Source organism: Camellia sinensis, chromosome 3, assembly GCF_055761805.1.
Source record: "Camellia sinensis isolate YWXY chromosome 3, ASM5576180v1, whole genome shotgun sequence".
Lineage (NCBI taxonomy): Eukaryota > Viridiplantae > Streptophyta > Magnoliopsida > Ericales > Theaceae > Camellia > Camellia sinensis.
This window is the reverse complement of record NC_138963.1, coordinates 203,817,016-203,841,228: the sequence shown is the minus strand read 5'-3', so window position 1 is coordinate 203,841,228 and position 24,213 is coordinate 203,817,016. Positions and strand designations below refer to the sequence as shown.

At 35.0% G+C, this 24,213-nt stretch overlaps 2 protein-coding genes and 1 non-coding gene across 4 annotated transcripts; all 3 read left to right on the top strand.

Moving 5' to 3' along the window:
• Positions 1-1,298: 1,298 nt before the first annotated feature.
• On the top strand, positions 1,299-5,259 carry LOC114282000 (uncharacterized). The gene is made up of 2 exons (XM_028224621.2): positions 1,299-2,527; positions 4,509-5,259. The coding sequence occupies exons 1-2, from the start codon at positions 1,585-1,587 to the stop codon at positions 5,006-5,008; spliced, it is 1,443 nt and encodes a 480-aa protein (XP_028080422.2). The 5' UTR covers positions 1,299-1,584; the 3' UTR covers positions 5,009-5,259.
• Positions 5,260-9,471: 4,212 nt separating this feature from the next.
• On the top strand, positions 9,472-13,768 carry LOC114294792 (putative cysteine-rich receptor-like protein kinase 31). Its single transcript, XM_082918770.1, has 7 exons — positions 9,472-9,484; positions 9,872-10,002; positions 10,113-10,323; positions 10,570-10,652; positions 12,019-12,073; positions 12,172-12,251; positions 12,353-13,768. Exons 1-7 carry the CDS (start codon positions 9,472-9,474, stop codon positions 12,518-12,520), a joined length of 741 nt encoding a protein of 246 aa, XP_082774896.1. The 3' UTR covers positions 12,521-13,768.
• A 53-nt stretch (positions 13,769-13,821) lies between these two features.
• LOC114266071 (uncharacterized) lies at positions 13,822-20,666 on the top strand. Of its 2 annotated transcripts, XR_014365124.1 has the most exons (7): positions 13,823-14,402; positions 14,503-14,689; positions 14,780-17,321; positions 18,863-18,982; positions 19,741-19,772; positions 19,857-19,995; positions 20,392-20,666. It is a non-coding gene; the product is annotated as an uncharacterized LOC114266071 (transcript). The 2 variants fall into 2 exon arrangements; XR_014365125.1 differs by lacking the exon at positions 18,863-18,982 and having other exon boundaries at positions 13,822-14,402.
• Positions 20,667-24,213: the final 3,547 nt, after the last annotated feature.

The window sequence follows — 24,213 nt, the reverse complement described above, 5'->3', positions numbered from 1 at the left end:
GCGATCCAAGAGACCTGGAAACTGCAGATTTGTGAATATCATTAAAATTGGGGAAGAAATCGTTTATTAGGGTTTGGTATGAAACCCAACAAGACTCGGCGGAGTCAATCGGAAGAAGAAAATTGGTGGTGATTCGGAGATAATCGGACTGAATGAGTCGGAGACCGACCTTGATGTAGTGACAAGAGACGAAATCGGAGTCGAGTTTTGGACGATTTGAGGATTGAATGAGTCGGCGAAGGACGTCGAAATCAAGAGGACATGATGAGGTTGTGGTGTGGAGGTGGCGGGTGGCAGAGGCAGTAGTGGAGGAGGAAGAGGAGAGAAGAGAGAGGTGGAGTTGTAGAGAGAGAAAGAGGAAGAAGATGAGGGACATCTGGGGAGTGATTTAGAGAATTCAGATTACACTGCTGTTGCAATTGGAAACTAAAGTGAAGTTAGGATTGGGGGATGAGATGAGATGAGAGAGAACAAAAAAATTAAAATTAAAATTAAAAACAAAGTTGAATACTATAATCAAAGGGTATTTTCGTCTTTTCATGCTCAAATAAAAGGGTAATATGGTCATTTTGTATACAAAAGTAACGTCGTTTATGTATAATTGACGGATTGGGGGAATCTGTACAATGTCAGGTAAAGTAGGGGAAGTTAGTGTAATTATTGAAACTACAGGGGAGGTCCCTGTATTTGTCAGAAACCTCAGGGGAGGTAAATGTAATTTACCCTATATTTTTTCATATCTTCTCAATCATATTACTTAGATTATCTCCAACCCAAACACCTTTTCTTTCATCAAATTTCAATTTAGTAAAAAAAATAACTTCTTGTTGCTTCAAGGTTTCATCAAACCAATGTCAAATCTAAGATATGTTATAGTTTTCATCAAATTGAGGATGCATGTGATTTTCACCAATTTACTATTTAGAGACATTGGAGTTGTAGGTAGTACAACGACACCGGATAACCAGCTAGTTGTCCTCCCAGATAACCACTTTTGTAAAAAAATTACCCATAATACATTGAGTAAAAATTACACTAATCGGTCGATCGGCCAGGCATTCGTCCGATCATCCTCTTCGTCAACCGGTGATTTGATGATAGCTCGTTGGAGCTCGAGATATCGGATAAAATTTTTACCCAGTTTTTTACTCAAATTTAATATAAAAGAAAATACAACATAAAAATACTCTTACACATTATTAAACTTAAAATATAAATTTATCAAATGAGCTTTTATATATATATATATATATATTATTTTTTCAAAATAAAATTAATCGACCAAGGCGTTCTTTAATGTGAATAAGGGTGTCGGTTTTGTTTTGATTAAAAGGATGTCATCTCTCAACAATTTCGTCTTTCCATTATACAACTTTACTCGTTTCTCTCTCTCTCTCTCTCTCCTCCTGCCTTTCTTGAACCGGACTTAGTCCACCCTTTCTCCATCCTCAGTCTTCTTCTTCATCATCATCATCATCCTGTTTGAATTCCTCTTTCCTTTATTACTCACCTATTTTGTATGATCCACAACACAACCCATTAAAACGGAGAAAGGTCAAGAGGCAATTCAATCCGTGGTGAGGGATGCATGGATGGTCACAAATAACGGTGGCGGCGGTGGCGGTGGTTGTGGCGGCCATATCCTCCGTCGTCTTAGTCCTCCTCGTCTTCCTCTTTCGCCGCTATTCTTCTTCCAAACAACAAAAAGCTAATTCCATACAAGAACCCAATAGAGAAAAAACAGAGACTCTTCAAACAGGGATTGCAAAACTCCACCATCATGTGAGTCTCGATCTGGACAACAAGAGAAAACCCAATTACTACGTTTTCAGACGCGACGTTTCGATTTCGAAACAATTGTTCAGCTGGGCCGATCACCCTTCTCTGATCACCGACGCCGTCGAGAATGGATGGTCACGATTCGCTTTCGCAACCTCCTACACATCTTCACCCTCAATCAGATCGACCCGGTCAACGCTTCTGGGTGCCTGCGCAGCAGGCGATCGAGGAAGAGAAATGGAGGTGGACATAAGCTGGGAAGTCAGCCCAGGATCAGCCGATTTCATGCAGAAAATCAGGCTCTGTTCTGGGTCGAAAAAGCTCAATTCGAATTATTCTTCAATGGCGGCCTCTGTGATTCGAACCGCTTTGCCTCTACCTGGTCCTCCTCTGGGAACCTCTTCATTCCCTCAAGAGGCCTACTTTGAGATCACAATCTTATCATCTGATGAAGATGATTTAGACCCATTTGGTGGGAACTATAGGAAGAAAATTAGGAAGAGTGAAGGAGAGAAAGCGAAGCTAATTCAAGAGAATTACAATGCGAAAGCTGATTCGGAGTCGCTGATTCATGGGAATAAGAAGTTGGAAGAAGTGAGACTCGGCGGTGGTGGTAGAGACGATGTAAAAGGGGAAGCGGTTGGTTTGGCGGTGGGGCTTACAAGAGGAGGCTCTCTGCCTCTGAAGCTTCCCGGTAGCTATCTGGCTTCCATTGGCTTCAATTCCGATGGCTCTGTTTATCTCGACGGTATGTTCTCTGCTCTTTTGATCTTGTAGTCTCATCTTCCACGTATACCTATGGTTTTGTTTGGTACCATTTATTAGAATTTATTTTATTTTATTTTATAAATTTGAAGCAATTTCTACAAGTTTATGAGAAGAAAATAATTTAAATAAGTTTTTTAAAAAATTATTTGCAAATTAGGAAATATGTGTGTCTGTGTTTTTTTTTTTTTAAATTTGAATTGAGGAAATATGTGTTTTTAGTTTTTAGTTTATGATTATCGACTATTTTGCTTGAGAAAAACTATAAATAGGGTTAAAGAAGCGATCGCAAATAATTACTTGATGTAAATTTTGTGAGTGGCCTCAGGAAGAATAAGAGTGACTTGTTTTGTGTAATTTTTATCAAGTTTAAAGTTGATAATAAAATGTAAAAGGCATCTCTTTTTATGTTTTTTGATAATTAATTCTTTTTTTTACTTATTTCCCTCCTAAACACAGATTAATATATATTGTTATTTTGTACTTAATTAAATAGCTTATACTCAAGTTATAAGCGAAAATTATGCCAAATACTCAACATAACCAAAAAAACAAAAAAACAAAAAAAACTTTATAAACTGCTCCATAAAATGCACCAAAACAGCCTCTAAATTATGAGAGTTGATTTAGAACTCTAAAAAAAGCACTAAATCAGCTCTGATGAATTAAAAATACAAAAAAAATGCACCAAAACAACCTCTAAATTATGAGAACTGATTCAAAGTTAAAAAAAAGAGAGCATTAAATCAGCTCTAATGAGTTGGAAATGCAAAAAAAAAAAAGAAAAAGAAAGAAAGAAAGGAAACACAAATACAGCCATCACATTATGGGAAGCCTGTTCACTAGAGCTTTCCTTAGAGCATCTCCAACTCTGAACTTCTTTTTTCATCAAATCTGATAAAAAAAAAGATGATTTCCTCAATTTGATATCACTGGTTCCAACGCTTCACTTTTTATCAAATTTACTCCGGGGACAACCGGTTGGTCGACCGGTAAGAGGATTTTTTTTTTTTTGAACTATTTGAACCAATTTTTTTGAACTATTTGAATCGTTTAGTGGTCGACCGGCTGGTCGACCGGTAAGGCGAAAACAATATATATATATATATATATTTTTTAACTATTTGAACTTTTTTTTAGAACTGTTTAAACCATTTGGTGGTCGACCGGTTGGTCTCCCCAACGGTCATGCACAGTATTTTGGTGAAATACGGAGCCTGTCCTCATTTTGGTAAAACGTTTGGTGAAATTTTAATTTGATATCAATTTGGTGAAACCGTTAGAACATAAAAAAATATTTTTTTTACCAAATTTTAAATTTAATGCTAAATTTAATTCAAGATTGAAAACGGTTTTAGAGTTTCATATTTAGTGCTCTCAAGTATTTTTTCTAAATTATATCCAGCGAGTTTGGGACCATGGGTCAGTAATAAAACCTGTTATAGAAGAATCAAGGGTCAAAAGTAAGCTACAAACCTCTTTGTAGACCCGAGGCATTGTCTATTTTGTTTATTTATTATTTTTCTTAGGAAAGGGCATTGTCTATTTAATGGAACAATAGTTAGCACTTCAAGTTCATGACATAAAATGTGCATAAACAATGAGGAACTGGGCACCTGAAAAGTGAGTGATTTTCTCACCAAATAAGCACTGAGGGAGGGTCCATCATCAATCATGAGGTCAACAAATTTGTATAATTTTTTCGGTAACTGTGTGTGTTTTATTAAAAAAATAAAATAAAATTACAATTAAATTTAAAACACGTCTCAAGCACATCCCTCTCCAAATGATAGTAATGCAAGGCACGTCTATTGTACCGAATAATTAAACCTCTCACAATCCAAGAGGCTAGACAACACACAATTAAGACCTCCAATGAGTTAGTAGTGAATAATTAATGAAAACTAACCGGTTTATGTGTTCTTTGCTAGTTTTAAATGTTTCATTTGCTACTCTTATTTCAGGAACTAAACTTGTGTTCGAATCTGAAAATCAAGAATGGGGAGAAACAAACAAGGTGATTGGCTGTGGGTACAATCCGAGCCAGAGAAAAGTCTTTTTCACAGTTGATTCAGAACTTACACACGTAATCACTTGCAAATCCGAGGAATTTGGAACTCCACTCTATCCAACATTGGCAGCCAACACCGACACCACGATTTTAGTTAATTTTGGACAGAGCAGTTTCAAATATGCACCTGCAAATGCACAAAGGACTCCAAACCCCTGCTTCATCGGCCCCCTAGCGAATTCGCCAGCATTGGGCTATGATGACAGCAAAGAGCTTTTCTCAATGGGAAGAATCGACTCGCAGTGGCTAAACCGATGTGCTACCACTAGAAGTGGCCACAACAATGGTGGTAACAACAAAGCATTTGATTTTGATGAGGAATCTGAAGGCGATTTGTTTGAAATAGTTTTGGATAGTTGCAATGGACGATCCCCAAACACGGTATTGCAGTGACATCATGATTGATACATTTGTGCAGCTAACAATTATTTTCAATTTTTTTTTCTTTTTTATTTTTCATATCAAGCAGAGCATTTAGTGATGGTGTTTCATACTTGTAAAACAGAAACAGATCCTTATGGAGGGTAGAGTGTTTTTTTTATTTAGTTCATGCTATTCAAGCTGGAGGTTTTTCATGTATCTTGGCCTTTTGAAGGAAGACATTTCTTACCTTGTATATAAAAGGATATACTAATTTTTGTTCAGATTTGTTTTTCAATATTTGATTGGTACAGTTACTTGTCAATCATAATCTGAGGGGTTTACAAATGATGGTGTGGAGTTTTAAGTGATTAGATTAGACCATGGAGCACACACAATAGGGCTAGGAGTGAAGGACATAAGTCAGATGAACAAGGGTAATTTAGTAAAAGCATATGATTTATGAAGGATAAATTTGTTATTTCCTTATGTTTGTTAACCGAAACAACATCTTAGGCCCATTATGGAGGCCCGTGTTAATTTTCCAAATTATTAAGGTCAAGTTTGGCAACTCTAATATAATTTATATTTTTATTTTTTTTTTCATCATATCACCTCTTTGATTTTTTACACATCTTTTTATAAAAGATAAAAAATTATACTTATTTAGATTATTCCAAACAACCCTCGTAGGCCGTGTAATTTAGGGGAGTTCGCGGATCGGTTTTGTGCGGTTTGCGGTTCGGTTTTGACCCGCCCGCATCTATGCGGTTTGAGAAAAAATCAACCCGCAACCGCCCGACGTGCGGTTTGCGGTTTGTGCGGATAGGGTTTGCAAATGTGCGGGCGGTTGCGGGCGGTTTGCGGTTTACACTTTTTTTCTTTAAAAATTAATTTTCGAGTTTTTTTTCCCAGCGAATTTAGGCATCAAATTCATTTTATATATTTGTGATAACAATTTTTTGATGAGTTTACAAATAAAAATTGAATATCAATGCATTAAATGAAAAGTACCCAAAACAAAGAGACTCTACACTAGCATTTTTGCCATGAAAAAAATGTATATCAATGCATTGAAGGTTGTACTCAATTAGAATTGTCAGTTCAGTAATCAATAATCAAACTATAAGTTCCATCGACCATTAGAAGGAAAATTTTATTAGGAAAAAGTGGATGAATCACCAATGAAAATCATATAAGAAACCAAGTTTAGGACTTGATAATTCTACGGCATTAAGAAAGTTGAGAAATACTTAAAAATAATGATCCTAGTGTCATAGATAACATAATAGTGCTCCTGCAAAAGTTACAAAGTTGGTATATAAAAATAATAATAATAATAATAATTAAAGTGCGGGCGGTTTTTGCAGGTTGCGGGTTTAAACCGCGACCCGTCCGCAACCCACAAATTTGTCATATTTCAAACCGCATCCGCCCGCATTATGTTTGCGAAACCGTCCATTTATATGCGAGTTGAGCGTATTAGACGGTTTGAGCAGTTCAGATAAACCGTTGCGCACCCTAGTGTAATCTATAAGCAATCGTCGGGAGAAGTCAGTATAATTTGCCCAACATTTTTTATAGGGGGTAACCAAAGCCACGAGGCTCGTAATAAAATAAGCTTTCTTGAATAGTTGTTTTCATAATAAAAAGTATCAAAATTTTGTAATCAGGGACGGAGCTAGTCTAGAACGGCACGTGCTACGCTCATTTTTTTAAAATTACACTTTATCTTTAATTAAATTTTTTTTTCATTTAATTCTAATTTAATTTTTAAATATGTTTCAAACTGTTTATATCTAATTTTCTTTTTAATAAATTCTTTATAATTTATCGTTATAAATGTTTAATTTTATCAAAATATTCTCTTATGATTGTTTCTATCTCTCTCATTTCTCTCTACATCTATTTATCTCCTTCTTCTTTCTTTTTCTTTTTTTTTTATACATGTTATTACATTTTAAATTATGATTATTATCATATTTAGTAAACCAGGATCCCCTCCTTGAGTTTCTTACTTGACTTTTTATTTGCTAAGCCATTGGACCCACTTTTAGGCCTAATTTCGATGATCTGAATTATTCACATTTTAAAATTTGTCGAGTATATTATACTTGTAAAAAATTAAGTTGATCAGATATCAGAAAGCATATGTTCGGATCATCGAACTAAAAACTATTCTTTTAAAAAAATTAATAAATAATTTTCCGAACACATGCTTTCTGATATTCGATCAACTTAATTTTTTACAGTTCTTATATACTCAATAAATCTTAAAATGTGAACGGTTCGGATCATCGAAATTAGGCCTAAAAGTGAGCCCAATAACCTAACAAGTAGGAAGTCAATGAGGAATTTCAAAGAAGGGATCCTGATTCATATTTAGTAACTAAAATAGCAAATAAAAAAATTAGTTAATGACAACATATCTAAGTCACATAATTTTGACATCACTTTAATCTTTCTAGTTATTCTATCACCAAATAAAAATTAGATTTAGTTAAGTTTTGTAATTGATATCCCCACGGATTAATAGTGCACCTCATGAATCAAATCCTAACTCCGCCACTATTTGTAATTTTTTTTTCGTATTTAAAAAAAAAATGTCTCTATCATGAACTCCTAACTGTTATCAAATTTAACTCATTTTTTTTTCATTTATCAAATTATCAAAAAAATTAGATGTAAAATTAATGCACATCCCTTTTGCACCAAACGCTAGAATCACTACAAGAATTTACACAATTGCCGACCACTTTTGCCGACCAAAAAAATTTTGGTCGCAAAAAAATGACATTTGCCGACCAAAAAACATTTCGTAGCTAAAAGTTGATACTATTACCGACTAAAGTACTTTTGTTGCAAAAAGGTGATTTTTTGCGACTAATTTAAAATATTAGTCGCTAAAAATGATGTGAGGAGGTGAAAAATTGGGTGGAAACAGTAAAATCTTTTAGCGACTAACACAATTTAGTCGCAGATATCAAAACGACGTCGTTTTGATATCGAAATGCACTGGTAGACAATGGCCGACCAAATTTTGGTCGTTATATGTTAAGATTCTGCGACCAAAAACAAATTTAGTCGCTAAAGGTGAAATGTTTTTTTAGTGGGATATATATCACCGCCCCTGTTCTTGTTCTCTGTTTACAACCATTTGTTCAAACCTCTCACACAGATTCTCCTTCACCACCAAGCCTCACCTCACCGCAGACCACCACCACCGGCACAGATCGCCACGGCCACCGCCGCAGATCCCCACTGCCGTCGATGATCCTCCTCCGTCCTCTGCTGGTGCCTCTCTCTCTCTCTCTCTCCTAAACACCCACCGCCGTCGATGATCCTCCTCCTCCACTAGTGCCTCTGCCGGATCCGAGAAGATCGTCGAAATCTAAATCAGATTTGAATCCTAGGCCGAGATCTAACCGTGAGCGATCCATAGCGACGCAATGGCTTCCAAATCCTACGACAGGATCGCCGATATCTGCGACGACCTCATCTCTCTTCTTATCAAACCCTACACTTTCTCCTCCTCCTCCACTAGTGCCTCTGCCGGAAACCAAACAGAAGCTTGATATATCTGTGCATTTTTCGCTCCAAAATTTGTTTGTGCCTGTCTCTTGCAGATGTGTGCAAGAAGTTCTTCCACCTGCTCTTGATTCTACTTCAGACCCACCTGCAATCTTCGATGGGATGAAAAGGTATAAGGTTCAGAATTAACGCACTTTCTTTTGGGTTATTTGATTTTGATTTTTTTTTTTCAGCATTTCCCAGTTGCATCTATGTGTTTGTTTCAATATACCCATTTGAAATTTTTGCTATTTTTTTGGACTAGTTCATGTAAAATTGATTTTGGGAATTTTTGAATTTCTTGATTTTCAGGCTGTACATTTCCTACATATGCCCGTAAGCCCAACGTGCGTGGATTACCCGAAACTGTAAGGTTGTTTTCTAAACTGTTCTTGCTCTGGCTTCTGCTTAATTTGCTCTCTCCCTCTCTCTCTCTCTCTCTCTCTCTCTCTCTCTCACACACACACACACACACAGGTTAAGATTGTATATCATTTGAATACAGTGTATTTGTTTTGGACACATTTTCATTTATTTGTTTTCTTTATTTTGGAAAACAGGGATTGCAGGAGAAGATAAAATTGGTTCCTATTGATCTACAAAACAGGCCAACTTGGTACAAGGAGAAAGTTTACCCGCCGAACAAGGTGAAATTATTCTAATGCAGTCTGTGCTTTATGGGTATTTCAATGAATGATGTATATGAAATTGTTCCAAATGGTTTTATATGATGCAAAATGAAATTCTCTGATTATATAGTAGAAGAGTCAAAGTGAATTACAATAGAATGGCTTCATTGCTTGAATATTACAGATTTACAAAAACTTGATGGCTTAATTTTAAGTGAAACTTGTGAGAATTTAGAAATCTTACAACTCGGTTATGAGCCAAACAATGGATAGTTCTGACAAGAAGATGAAATTGAGATGAGACATACCGGTATGCATTTGCATCTTCTTCAGAAAGCGGAAGCAGAATAAGCCAAGGAAGGAAGTTGAAAGTAAGTTTAAGATAGTTTTCTCTAGACCTCTATGTAGACTTTAATATGATTTTGTTGCCGTTGAAAAAATTAACAAATAAAAAAAAGAAAGTAGAACAAATCCAAATGACGTCAATTATCTCAATATGTTCTTGATAAAAATAAATCTTGGAAAGAAAATTAAAAGATCCCTTCTTAATGTGCTTGTGGAGAATTTTGGGATGCTATTTCGGTGTACGATTACGATGGTTAATTTTATGATTTGAAGGAAGTCATCAACATTACCTAAAAGATCTATGTTTTCATTTGTTACTGTTATTGACATAATTGTTAACTTGTTTCATCAGTTTGTAAAGATATAGATGAAATTAGCAATGAGGAACCCTTGCAATATGATTTTGATACTATTAGTCTTGCAACAAATAACTTCTCTGATGCTAATAAGCTCGGACAAGGTGGATTTGGTGTTGTTTACTGGGTAATTGAACATTCAATTACAAATAAGTTATATCCTTTATGTTTAAAACTACATTCTCTATTTGATGAAAATAGTTTAATTTGTTTAACATCAATTTTGTGCATCTTCAGGGTAGGCTTCCAAACAGACAAGAAATAGCTGTGAAGAGGCTATCTAATGATTCTAGACAAGGAGAACTAGAATTTAAGAATGAGGTTATGCTAGTTGCCAAGCTTCAGCACAGGAATTTGGTTAGACTCCTAGGATTCTGCCTTGAAGGAACAGAAAGAATTCTTATTTACGAGTTTGTGACCAACTCAAGCCTCGATAACTTCATATTCGGTATGATTGTGGTGTTGTTTTCCTATACATTGCATTGTCATCAACTTCATCTAAACAACATCTCTAAATATATATATTGTCGCAGCTTTCCATCAAAGAGAGGACACTATAACAAAAATATATCTTGATGCACATATCAGTTTCATCATATAATAAAACCTAAAACTAGAATCCTTGAAGTGCATTTTTAGATGATTTAATAAATTTTGAGTTTTGATTCAACCTTCTACTTGGATAAACATGTAGATCCCATTAATCGTTCACAATTGGATTGGGATAAGCGTTACAAGATCATAAGAGGAATTGCTCGGGGACTTCTATATCTTCATGTAGATCCCCTTACCTATCTTTTTTTGAGTTTGCTCTTCATGATTTACAATTGTTGTGTAATTGTTCTATAGAATTTACATTAACTTGTAAGAATGATCAACTTCCATGGCATTTATAGTACATATATTAGCTGATTTAAGGTAAGGGAAAACCCAGTGATCTTTGTCGTTTAACACTTTATGTGAATATTTTAATGGATGGTGTCACTTTTGGACAACCCTAACTAAGTTTCGAACTAATGTCAAGTAGTTGCTAGATGAACCTACCCGGACTTTGGTTTTGGCAAGACCTCTTGATATTTTAGCTCCTGAAACCTAGTACATTAGCTGGTTTATGGTTTCTTGATGAGATCTGAATAATCAGTAATCATACAATTTTTGTCACATGTTAAAAAGTTAGTGCAGTGGACGTCTTTAGATAGTTAGATAGTTACTTCTTTTTCATTTCAGCCCAGTTGATTGCATCCATTGGACTTCTGCTGCACAACTATCTTTGCTTGAAGACGAAATGTGAAGGGTAGAAAGAGTAAATGTGAGGCACACGCTTAAAGTTTCATTGCTTCGCAGTTTATTTTACAATAATTTGTGTATCTGATATCACTATGTTGAATCTGTTTATAGTTAACAGAATTTGTGACTTTTTGGCTTGCTGTTGTCTATTTTCAAGTTTAAATATTATCTTTATTGCAGATCCAAGGGATTTAACATCATTTTCAAAACGGGTTCAGGCCCAAAAATCACCCCAAAAATCTGAATATCTGGGCATGACTTGCCTTTTAGACATGATGTTACTTGGGTTTCACTGGTTTCTTAACATAGAATTCATAATTTCTTTTATGAGTTACATCTTTGGAATGATATTAGAGACTAGTTTTTCTTGCTTGATATTCTACTGTAGAGATGAATTCATCAGGACACCTTCAAGAGACCAAATAATCTTTCAAAACTTATCTTCTAATATGTGACATTGTCAGTTACTTTAAAATAAAAATAAATATAAAATAAAAAGGAAGAAAATCTTCATCTCACATTAAAAGTATGCCTTAGTACTGTGCATGATAACTTTGTTCATTTGTCAAGTTCATTAAAAATAAAAACTGAAATAGTTAAAAATTAACGGTTTTCATTAATGATAATCAGGTTGCACTGATGCTTTCAGAAATGGGATCTTCTTTGGTGGATGTTTTTAGAATGGTAAGACCTCAATGCTTTCAAAAAGTTCTCAAGTTTTTAACAAAAGGTCTAACAAAAGGTCTAACGGTTTTCATTAATGACAATCAGGTTGTTTGAATTTTATTATGGATAAAGTTGAGTGGTTGTGATTTGCAATTTTTGCTTTTGTAATGGAAGATGATTTTGTATGCAGATGGCTGTGACCACATACAACACATCCCTTCCTTATGCTGAAAGATATAGAAATGGTCACTATCTGAGTACCTAAATTTAGAATGTGAAATTTTGTATTTGAACTGGTCTGTCCAGGGCCTTTTAGATTGTTAAGTCTATTGTTTAATTTCAGGAAAAGTACAGGTTGCCTTGGTTTGGAATATTAGAAAAGGGAACTCCCCTTCCTCGAAAAAGTTAAATGCTTTGGCCAATGTGTGCCCATTCTCTCTCTCTCTCTCTTTCATTTTTATATTTTCTTTGGACATGATAGTTTATTTTAATTCATTGACTGATGTTCAAACTGTTGTTTGTAGTTCTTATGGAGATATGGTGGGCCAAACAGGAAAGTCCATTTAATTCATTCTGTTTGGGCAAACTTCCAGACTTCAATTAACAATGTGAGTGTAAAGTGTGTGGGTTTTTGTGTCTGTGCACATGTGTTTACTTGTTGGCGTGGGCATCCATACACTAAGTATGTTTAGTATGAAATGCTTCATTTGTTTGTTAAAGTGGATATAATTAGCTTGTAATTTTTTAGAATGTTGGTCTCATTGCTAAGATGGTGTTATTTTGATGATCGTTTGTGTTGTCCTGAGACTGTGGAGGTGGTTGAGAAAGCAACTGAACCTCTTTTATGAAATGCTCTTACCAAGAACACAAAAGATTCATAATTCTACTTTCATGGAAACAAAAGAAAAACTCAGTTCAAAGCTTTCTTTCTCTGTTTGGGTAAAAAGCCTCATTTCCAACCAAGTAACATAACCACTACCATCTTTAGGAACACTCAAGGCACCCAAAAAAGGGACAGTTACACCGCTCAAATATTTCAATCCATCCAACAGTATATAAGAAGATGATCCACAGACAGACCCACCCTCTTTGCACTTGCAACACCAATTAGGAATAGTTTTTCTGCTTTTGATCAGATTATCTAGTACAAGAATTTTCACCTGGGATATCTCCCTGCAAAAAAGACCAACTGAGAAGGGCCCTTCAAATTTTCAAATCCCTTTCCAAGGAAAGTGAAGTGTGTCACCCTCCAACTTGTAATAAGACTTCACTTTTAATTTCCTCAATTTGGAGTACTAACCAATGTCATCTTCCTTCGAGCCTTGTACTAAGCTCCTGATACAACAGTTTCAAAAGAACTTGTATCCCCTGAACCTTCCTATCATGTAATGATCTTTGTAACCCACATTGCATGCCATCACCTCTCCCTCTTAGAAGTTTTTTCTTATATGCATAAATAAATATACATATCAGGAAGGGAATAAATAATGATCTGAGTTGCTGCTCTCTGGTGTGCCCTGCATCAGTTGATGTTGTCTGTGTGCCCTATCTGCTATGCTGCTTGTTGCTATGTTCAAATACAGTCTTGACGCTGTTATGCTGCTATTGTTTGTGTGTATGGCCTATCTGCTGCTATCATTTTGCTTAAACTAACATTACAAAAACTTGTTTAAACTACTTTTACAACAGCTTTATCTAAATGTCAGGAAATTATGGTCTTCATACAAAAGAGAGAAGGGAAAAATTGAACAAGAACAATTTCTTTATCATTTTTATTATGTTTCCATGTTGACATTATTTTTTGTGATCATGACTAACATGAATGAAAGCATCCACAAGCTGGGCTATTTATCCACCAATGAGAAGTAAACTCAGCTACTAATGTTAATCTGAGTAATTGCAAAGAACATAGTATTAAATCCTCAAGGTTTATTTGAGAAGAAACACCAAATGAAAAGGCCACTTAGACACTTATCCGTGTTAAACATCTATCCGTGTTAAACAGAAAACACTGTATTGGAAAAGAAATGATGAAGCAGAAGCTGCCACCAATGTGGGAACTTTTGAGCTAATCAATTTTAAGGAGGTACCAAAAGGAGCCTTTAGGTTTTGTTTATCTTTCTGGGTTTGTTCCCATTCAAATTTTTTTACCTTCTTCAAGTATGAGCATATAAGGTAACAGTGTCTAGTTAGTTTCCTGCCATTGCTTTTCATAATCCTTCAACAAATATGCAGTCACTCGAATTCAGCCTTTGTTATTTAAGCAGGCAAATGATGGCAGTAATTCATTCTTTTCTCTGCTTAGAAGTGATGTGTTACACATGAGAATGTGTCCTATTATCATTCTGATTTCTTCATATATATCAAGTTTGATGAGCAACAAAAGGATTTGGAAAGAGTAGGGATGTCTGTTTGGTTATGAAATGTTTTTGATATACCAGAAAATGGTAATACGTTAGTGATTTATGTTTTGATACACATGAGCTGCCTATACGACAATGGACTCAAGATTATAAAGAATTTCTTGAATCAATTATGACAGGAAATGATAAAATCAAGGACCCATTTATCAAGGTATAATTAAGTTTGATTTCTTGAACTGATTTCTTAGTATATTATTAAGTTGTAGTATGTGTGGTGTTTGGAGTCTCACGATAGATTTTAATGGTTGCAGGATTACAGAGAGCACAACGATGACACCACCGTACACTTTGAAGTTATTATGTCCGAGGAGAACTTGATCATGGCAAAGCAAGAGGGCTTGCTAAAGAAATTTAAACTCACCACAACTATCAACACAAGCAACATGCATCTGTTCGACCCAAAAGGCGTGATTAAGAAATATGAAACCCCTGAACAGAGTATGAATGTACTATACACCAGTTCAGATTAACCTCTAATCATGTATCAAATTTTCAGGTTATTTACAATTTAATTCTTTTGATTTGTAGTTCTTGAATTCCACGAATCAGAGGTCATCTGTCAAACTTAGGTATTTCCCCCCTTCTTCTTCTGATTCTACCATTCTGGTTGACCTCCCTAGGAGGGAAAGTGTAGAAAGGTGGGAGGCTTGTTTAGTGGGGCATTTTTTGGGTAGGAATCTCAATTAGTTTTGGGAGGCCTGTCTAGGGTTTTACAATCATATTGAATTCTTGTTCAGTCGTAGCAAAGCCTGCCTCTCTCTCTCTCTCTCTCTCTCTCTCTCTCTCTCTCTCTCTCATGTATAACAACCCAAGTGAGTTGGTTAGGTGGATTCTTGGAGTTTCAACTCCAGAAGGTCCCACATGAAGTGGGCTTGATTCTAGCTTGAGCTTGGGCACCTTTTTATTTTCCAAAAAGCTCCAAATTGCCTTGCTCGATTAGCCCTCAAGCAGGCTCTAGGTTTGGATCAATTGTTGACCTAATTAGGTCAATAATTATTTTTTTTTTTATAAATTGATTCTTGGTTTTCTTTGTAATATAAGGAAATGTACTTCGAGGGAGAGAAAATCTTAAGCTTTCAGGCTAGCCTTGTGATCTCTGAAACCATATTTTCTAAAACTATCAACTAGAGCCTTTTGGTGAAAAATTCATTAGTGAAATTATAGTTTATATTTTACGATAAAAACTCTGCACAAACACTTTGCATGAGATGCCCATCCATTGGTTGTTGAGTAATGGAGTCGTAAGGAGTGGAGATTGGAGCGAGGAGTTCCTTGTAGCATTCTTTGGAGTTAGAGCCACAAGGAGTGGAGTGCAAGCATGGAGCTTGACGTAAAGGTTGCTTGAGTGAGGTTATTGGATCTGGATTGCAAGTCCTTTTACCTTGAGTCTTGTAGTCTTGGGTTTGTTTGTGGTTTTTCTCTTGAAGAGAGTTTTCTTCAAGGTTCTTCACGACAAAAATTGCATTCCTCTTTGTTAGTTTTGAGATTTACATGCGGTTGACCGATTGCATGTCCACAATTTATAAACCAAATTAAAGGAATTAAAATTGGTTTTTAATTTGGCAACCTTCCTTATTAGTTTGGCCTCAAATAGGTCCTTCTCCACTATTTGTGAATGTTTATTGGAAATGCTGAGAATTCCTTTTTCTATAAATTTAGGAAAGTAATTAATTATTGGTTTTGGAGTCTGAAGGTTAGAGGTTGAAGGATAGGAAATGAGTTAAGGTTTTGGAGGTGCCCTAGATAAATTAGTTGCGGCAAGAGTGGCTAGCTCACTAGCTGATTGAGATTCCACAACTACTTCTTCAGGAAGAGCTGCAAAGGCAAAGACTGGCACACCATGAGGAGGCAGAGGAAAAATCATACTGAAACAGCCATGGGTGAACTTGTGTCTTAAAGAGAATGAATATACTTTGTATTGAATCGAATCAATTGTTACAGGATGAAATTATATTTATACACTTCAATGACTCTTAACCATAACTACCTAACCTTGAATCTAACTACTAAACCATAGTTAACACTGGACAATTAATCTGTAACAAACTAACAACCTATAACAAAATAACAACCTATACAGCTAGATATTACACATGTGTGACTTATGCTATAGATGGAACTGTTGTAGCTTGCTCTGTATCTGTTGCAGGTTTTGCAGATTGCTGTGACTTATCATGTCTAATCTTCTATCTTCCGTTGGTAATATTATCTAAAAACTAAATAAAGTAGATGCTGGTGGGAATTTTAGTGGGTAGTGCCCTCTGATGCTCATAATGATTTTGTTTTTTTAATAAGCAATGCAATATGCTCATGATGAAATTAGTTTACTTATCAATTAAAAGTACTTGTTTCCAAAAATGTGAGACCATTAAAATTATCCGCAATAAATACAGAAAAATATAGAAATTTGAACATAGTGTGATGCTCTAAGAATGTTCATAGAAGTGTCTATAGTGTCACTAATGGTGAAATCACATGATTATCCTTCTCTTGTGCCACAAGTCTCTAAAGTGGGTTCATCAGTTATAGGCTTCTCAAATTTTCTCTTTGTTTAGACTCTTACATGTTGAATGAGAATCTTGAAATGGTATGGATCTCAACACCATTTTATGAATAAGGTTGAATTAAACCATCAAGAGTAAGTGACCAACCAATTGACTTGTCAACTAATAGATATGCATTCAAGTTTATTGAGCTAGGCATATTCCTTATTTTTAACAAGGAGGTTGATGACTCTGCTTCCGAAAACGTACAACTTTTCTCATAACTCCTCCCATCTTCCTTGTTTTAGGAGAAAAAAAAGAACAATTTGTAAGTTGTATTTAGCTTTTTGGCTTGTATATATTCCATTGCTGCACTGTAATTTATATATTTGATTCTGATTGACTTATCTATCTTGTAGGTTCCTGCACGAGCTGTAGCAGCAGCAGCTGTTGCTCGTGCTCTTGCTGGACTACCTCCTCATCAGAGGTATAGTCTTCCATCAAGCTCTGAAGAGTTGAGTTCGATATATGGAAGCAAGCCCCATGGTCAAGTAGTGGAGGAGCTTGAGGAAGAATTTTACGAAGAGGTTTTCCTTGCTCATGATTGTCAATTTGGTTTCAGCAAGTGGCATGCTTATGTCCTATACTGTCTTTTGATTTATTGATTTTTAGTTGATTAGATAGGTAATTGATTCATATGACCAAGTTCTTTTTAGTTATTGCAAAGAGTGCTAATGTTTTCTTTACCTAAAGGTGCCAGCTAGCTTACCTGGTAATGTTAATATCTCTTTGTAGTTGTACCAGGGACCTGGGATCCGATCCTGTTTTCATCTGGGTTGGGTGGGGTTATGGGTAGGCTCCTCTGGCAATACACACCAAAAAAAAGCATACTTGCTGTTTTTACCTGTGTTAGTTCGCAATATGTTTAGCATTCTTCTTGTCAGCCACCTGTTTCAAAACTTCAAGAAATAAACCTCTTCTGTTCATAAGACCTTTAAATCCACAACAAGGAATTATTATCATTAGACCTTTGTGCAGCTTGGTGCTTTACACTTCTCCTTTGGCTTGTGATGCACACTGCACACGACAATGTTAATTGTATAAAATGGAGTTATGGGTGCATGCTTGTGTCATAGCAGAATGCGGCCCATGTAGTTTGTTCCAGCTCTTCTTTTAGTGAAGACTGAAGATCAACTACTAAGAAAGATTCTGTTATGAGCATTTAATCCTATGCTGCCTGGGCCGTTGTTGCTACAAATTTTGGAGAAAGGAAAGCGATCTTCCAAAAGTATTGACTTACCCTTGATGTAGCATAAATTTTTGGTTTTATTTTGTTTATTTATTTAGACGATTGGAAGAGTTTTTATTTTCCATTATTGCGTAGTTGGATGGGGATCCACATCAACTTAAAGTGGTCACATTCTTGTCAGTAGTCACATCAACACTAAGTATCATGACGAGATGAGTATGATGTCTTGACGCATGAGCAAGGGGATGCCTAGGTTGGGCCTTAGAGTAGAGAATACCCAAGTCTGAGGCATGAGAAGGCTTCCTTTTAGCTGATTTAAAGTGTGTGATGTCTGTTCTCTCCCTCCCTCACAGCTTATTCTTCTTCCTTTTTTTTACTAGTGTCAATGGGAGTTGAACCTTGGCGTCACTACACAATAGCTCTCATATTACCCTTCAACTTTGATTTGAAAGCAGTGGGCTATTTATTATTATTATTTTTTATTAGTTTTAGACCAAGACACACTTCTGATGCATGGGGGACACACATGTCCATTGCTTACACACACACACACACACGAAACACAGTATAAGTAACTTAACCAATACAATGGTAAAAAGAAAAAAGAAAGTAACAATTTATACCTATTAATCCTCTTCCTTTAAACTTTAGAATATAGTGTTGTGTTACAATTTTTATTATCTTTGAATAAAATATTAATATATATGACATATAATAAATATATAAAATCATATATTTAGTGCATGTCCCTCGTGTCTTGCATTTTTTGAAAATTGATGTGTTGGTGTGTTCGTGCTTCTTAGATTGGATTGCATTTGTTGTTCAACATTCTTGTTGTTTTCATTTTTTTCTTGATACGAGTGTTTCAATGCTTTATAGGTGGTTGATGCTTATGCGTTGATTAGGGATGTTTCTGGTCTTGCTGAAAAGATACAAAGCTTCTTTATGCAGGAGGTTCTATTAGTAACCCATTCTGTCTTGAAAAATATTTTGCAGGAGGTATGTTGCTGCATTCTATTATCAATTGAATTCATTACTGAAGCAGCTGGAGATAAACAAAGTGAAAAGAAACAAGATACTTGCATATCATTGTGTTTGTGTGTTGGTTTGGACTTCTTTGGGCCAGGTGTAGTTTGTCAGTCTGTAAATTTCCTTAAGAACAAAAGAAAGAAAAGTGTATCCCGTCCCTCATCGCATAGTTGTCTCACTTTAGTGAGTCTTATAACTCTCCAGTCATCTTAGTGTTATGCCCTTCTGGAGGTAGTGCATGAGTTTGGACTTATTTTTGTTCCGATATGGTTTCTCTCTGTTTCTTTTATACTTCTTTAAGATCAAAGGACAGAAAAGTGTATTCGGCCCACATCCAGTAGTTGTCCCACCCTAGTGAGCCAATAAGTCTCCATCACTCTTTCGTGAGTCAGGCCCTTTTGGAGATAGTTTGTGGGTTTGGACTTCTTTGGCCTAGGCATGGTTTGTGTGTTACATTTCCTTAAGATCAATAGAACCAAGTATATCATTATGTTTATCATTTTGATGCCACTGTATTACATGCAAAATTATAACCTTGAGTCATCTACAAGTGATGATCACTGTAAATGGAAATGGTAGAAGCAGAATATATGAATTATTTAATTATGTGAGCATATGGCCCTTGATAGAGTGGATAATTAAATAATGGTTGAATGACACACACACACACACGCAGACACTTTTTCATTGAACAACATTCTCACTGAGATACTATTTAAATTTGGCAGGACCTGGAACCTTCCAATATGCAAAGTAGTAGGTATTACTTTTATGTCTCTGCATACATTGTTTGGTTTTAGCATAAACCATGCTGGTTCTGATTTAGTTTTTAAATATCTTCCAGTTCCAGACTTACCTACAGTGATCTATGCCATCAAATACCTGAATCCAAGTTTAGGCAATGTTTATTGACAACACTAGCTGCCCTTTTTAAGTTGATGAGTTAATATCAAGCAGTCATGAGCTTTCAACTAGCGGATAAGGTAAAAACTATCGTCATCACTGTATTATGGGTCATTTGGTGTTAATTACTCTGTTTATATTGTAGATTGTGATTATATATATATATATATATATATACATACATTTCTACTTTGTCTACAAATTTTAAAATTCTCTTACTAAATCATTTGTTATCATTGGTACATATCAGTTCACTGTCTGTGTTGATTCAACTGATATTAAACATTTTCTAGCTATTGCTGCTTGTGAAATTTGGTGTTGTAATTAATCTGTATCATATTAGTCATGCTAGGAACACAGAGTTTTGTGTCCCATTCCGTGTTTGGTTTCTATTGGCACCTGTTTTTTTTTTTGTGTGTATATTTCTCTTTTTTCCTGTAATGTATACTCTGAACAGACTGGACTTTTGGTATCAGGTAATGACAAATCAGGAGGCAGTGGAGTGCATTAGGAACATAAAGGATGCTAAAGCGGCTGCTAAGCACCTTACTTGTTGATAGCAAATATTAGTAGTTTTATTTGTTGATAGCTGCGCATGGATAACAAATAGTTATGTTTCAAATTGTTATGCTAGATGGATGTGACTTGTGAATGAAAACTTAGAATAGTTGTATTGTGTCGAATGTTAATGAATTATGTATTGTGATTGAATGTTAATGATTTAGTTAATTTGAATGATGCTTTAAAATTATAGGTTTATTATGATTTGAATGAATTATTAGGAATTACAGGTGCATTGTTTTCCTGTTTTGGCGACCAATTTATTAGTCGCGACAAATAAATAATTTTTTTTGGCAAAAAATGACAATTGCCGACCAAAAGTTTTGGTCGCAAAAAATACATCTATTGCCGACCAAAACAGCTCTTGGTCGTGGAAACTCACTTTTGCCGACCAAAAGTTTTGGTCGCGAAAAGTAACAAATGGCGACCAAAACCTTTTTTGGTCGCGGAATGTCACGATTGGCGACCAAACTTTTTGGTCGCGGAATGTCACGATTGGCGACCAAAATCTTTGGTCGCGGAATGTCACAATTGGTGACAAAAATTTTTGGTCGCGGAATGTCACGATTGGCGACCAAAATTTTTGGTCGGCAAAAAGCGACTTTTCGCGACTAAAGTGTTTTAGCGACAAAAGAAATTAGTCGCGGTAATTAAATCGTTAGCGACCAAAAATTTAGTCGGCAAATCCAACTTTTGCCGACCAATCAAAATTTTGGTCGCGAATTACTTTTGCTGACCCTCAATTGGCGACCAAAGTAGCGACCAAAAAAATTGGTCGCGGATAACTTTTGCCGACCAAAAATAGACTTTTAGCGACCAATTTTTTTGTTGCCAAAAGTGTTAATTCTTGTAGTGAATATATGCTGATGACCTGTAGAATCATGCGCACACATATCTTAAATGAAATTTGGAAGAAAGTGAGCAAATTTTTTTTTGTTTTTGTTTTCATGTTTCCAACTTAATATCAGAAAAAGCATATTTGAAATAATTATTGGCTGTTGTGAAAGAGAAAGATGCTCACGTTCCAACTAATGTGCTTAAAATAAATATATGCTTGAAGTTGCAATCCATTGACATTACATTCCAGTTCCCAGATTCCCTATGATGCAATTTTTTACCTAATCAAATTAATAATGTTATGATCCATTTTCTTCATTCTACTTGTTGCTTCCGTCCTTTTGGTATCAGAGCCATAGTTATGTTGTATCCTGTTCCTAACTGCTTTGTTTCTTCCAATTAATCAATTCTGTTGTTTATTTGATTAATCTAGTTTTCAGTTCATCTTAATCACCCATGAGATCGGTCTGTGTTTATCCACCTGGTTTAAGTCACCCACTTTCGTTCCCTGTCCAGAGTAAGTCCTTAGGGTTAGGCAGTGTCGGACATAGGGGTCTCCCGAATAAGGTCTGTACTCAAACCACTTTGGTATGTGATAACATGACTAGAATAGGGTATGTATTAATATATCTGTAAAACTGATTAATTAAACAAAATAATGAATCGATTATTTAGAAGTAACTCATCAGTCAGTTTTAGGTCAATAACAACTTTGCCCTCAATACCTAATCAATGATTAGTAATAAATGAAGAAGATGTTGAAATACAAAATGATAAAATTGATGCAGGATGGAATATACCTAGACTACCAATTAAAGAAATTTATAAAACTACTTTTATACAGAATGTTTTTAAAGTAACTTTGCATGTTAAAACCACTGAACAAGTTTATGCTTTAGAAAAACCTAGAGAAACCTGCCGACTATTTGATGCAAAGTTAATCAAAAGACATTTTGGTTACAATTTTTATGCATATTGGTTTAATTCAAGTTGGTGTTAATCCATTAACCATGGTAGGAAAAAATACCTCTATTTTACTATGCTTACGCGATGCTCGCTTTCTTAATTACAATGATAGTTTAATGGGCATGATGGAAATTGGTCTTCATAAAGGTCCAGTACATTTTAATTATTTTCCTGATTTTACACTTAGTTTACGTGATCCACATATTTTAGATGCATTAACATTAAACATTCAATTACATGGTTCATTTACTAACATGAAAGAAAAAGTTCATAATATTGCTTTAATATATCATGTTCATTATAAATGCATGCAAACTAATTTAAATGTTCATGCTTTACACAAGAGTCCTAAAAATCAAACTCTATTAATTCAAAACAGTAGTAATCATGAATCCAATATTAATGTTCCTCAAATGATTGAATGGAAAAATATTGATCTACCTGATCAATGGGTTACTATTAATGAGAATTACAAACATAATCAACAACAATCCTCAATTCAAGATATCCAAGATATCCAACAATACAATGATAGTTCTGTCCGAATTAAATTTAATCGTAGTCAATCCTCTCGACATAGTACATCTAGTGTTCCGACTGACATTGAAACTGAAGATGAAATATTTAATACTCCCTTATTTCGCAAAAATAGTCAAATCCATCTTGGTCAACCTTCCACTAATAAGTTAAAAGGCATTGATAATACTACTTTCTCTCAAATTAGTAAACATGTTTATTCTACACACACACATTTACCTGAAGAAGAAATTACTTCTAATAATTCTCCAACTCAAACTGATTTTGAAGAATTTATACCTCCAGTCAATCCCCAATTAATGACAATCAAAAAAGATTTTAAACCTGATCTAGATAAATTACTTATTGACTTCAAATTTAAGGCAAATAGAACGCAAAGACATACTTATTATGCTAAATATAATTATGCTCAAATGACCAACATTACTAAATAATGGTATGATTTTATGATTGAATATGGTTTTGTATTACCTCTATTAGAATATGTTGACAAATATTACAAAAAGATTAATACCATTACAAAACACAAATGGAAAACATCTCCGACTACATCAGTTAGTTCTAATCATCCTCCATTAGAAAACATACTCATTGAACATCAAGGTGCTGAAGTTTCAGCTTCCCCTTTTAAATTACCTGGCTCCGACCTTGACATTAAAAAAGTCATTGAACAAAATAATTATACGAATCAATGCTTAAAAATAATTGGTAAACAACTAGATAAGATCGAAACTAACTTAGACGAACAGTCTAACAAATCTACTAAATCCCTAGATCAACCTTCACTTTAATCTTCCTAGTCATCGCTCCAAACAAACCAGCTTAGTTACTAATGATCAATCCACTGTCAAAGCTATTGAACAATTATTTACTAAATTAACTACCAAGGATACAGCCTCACCTTCTAAAGATAAAGGTTTTACTGCTTTAAATCAACAACCTAATACTGAAATTGTTTCTACCCAATCTGAAACTGAATCCACTGATAATGAGATAAATCAATTAGCTCAGCAATTCCAATCCTCTAATCAGCTTGCAAAAATTCATTATCCCAAAGTTAATTCTCAAACTACAAAAAATTGGTATTCTAAACCTACACCACCTGATCTCCAATATGAAGAAAATAATATTAGTAACCAATTTTCTGTCTCAGCTAAACAATTATACGAATGGAATATTGATGGACTTAGTGAAGATCAAATCCTCCAAAAATTAAATCATTTATCTATGGTTTCTAATAGTTATCTCTCTAACTATCCCCAATATTCTCAACTTGAAATTGTTTCTCTAATTACCTTTGGTTTTACTGGTATGCTTAAATCTTGGTGGGAAAAATATCTTACTGAAGATCAAAGAGAATCCATAATTCATGCTAATCAAACTGATGAAAATAGTCT

Coding starts and splice junctions, on each gene's coding strand:
- LOC114282000 (XM_028224621.2), top strand. CDS start 1,585: ATGCATGGATGGTCACAAATAACGGTGGCGGCGGTGGCGGTGGTTGTG. Junction 2,528..4,508: donor TGGCTCTGTTTATCTCGACG/GTATGTTCTCTG, acceptor CTCTTATTTCAG/GAACTAAACTTGTGTTCGAA.
- LOC114294792 (XM_082918770.1), top strand. Junction 10,003..10,112: donor GATTTGGTGTTGTTTACTGG/GTAATTGAACAT, acceptor GTGCATCTTCAG/GGTAGGCTTCCAAACAGACA. Junction 12,074..12,171: donor TGCTGAAAGATATAGAAATG/GTCACTATCTGA, acceptor GTTTAATTTCAG/GAAAAGTACAGGTTGCCTTG.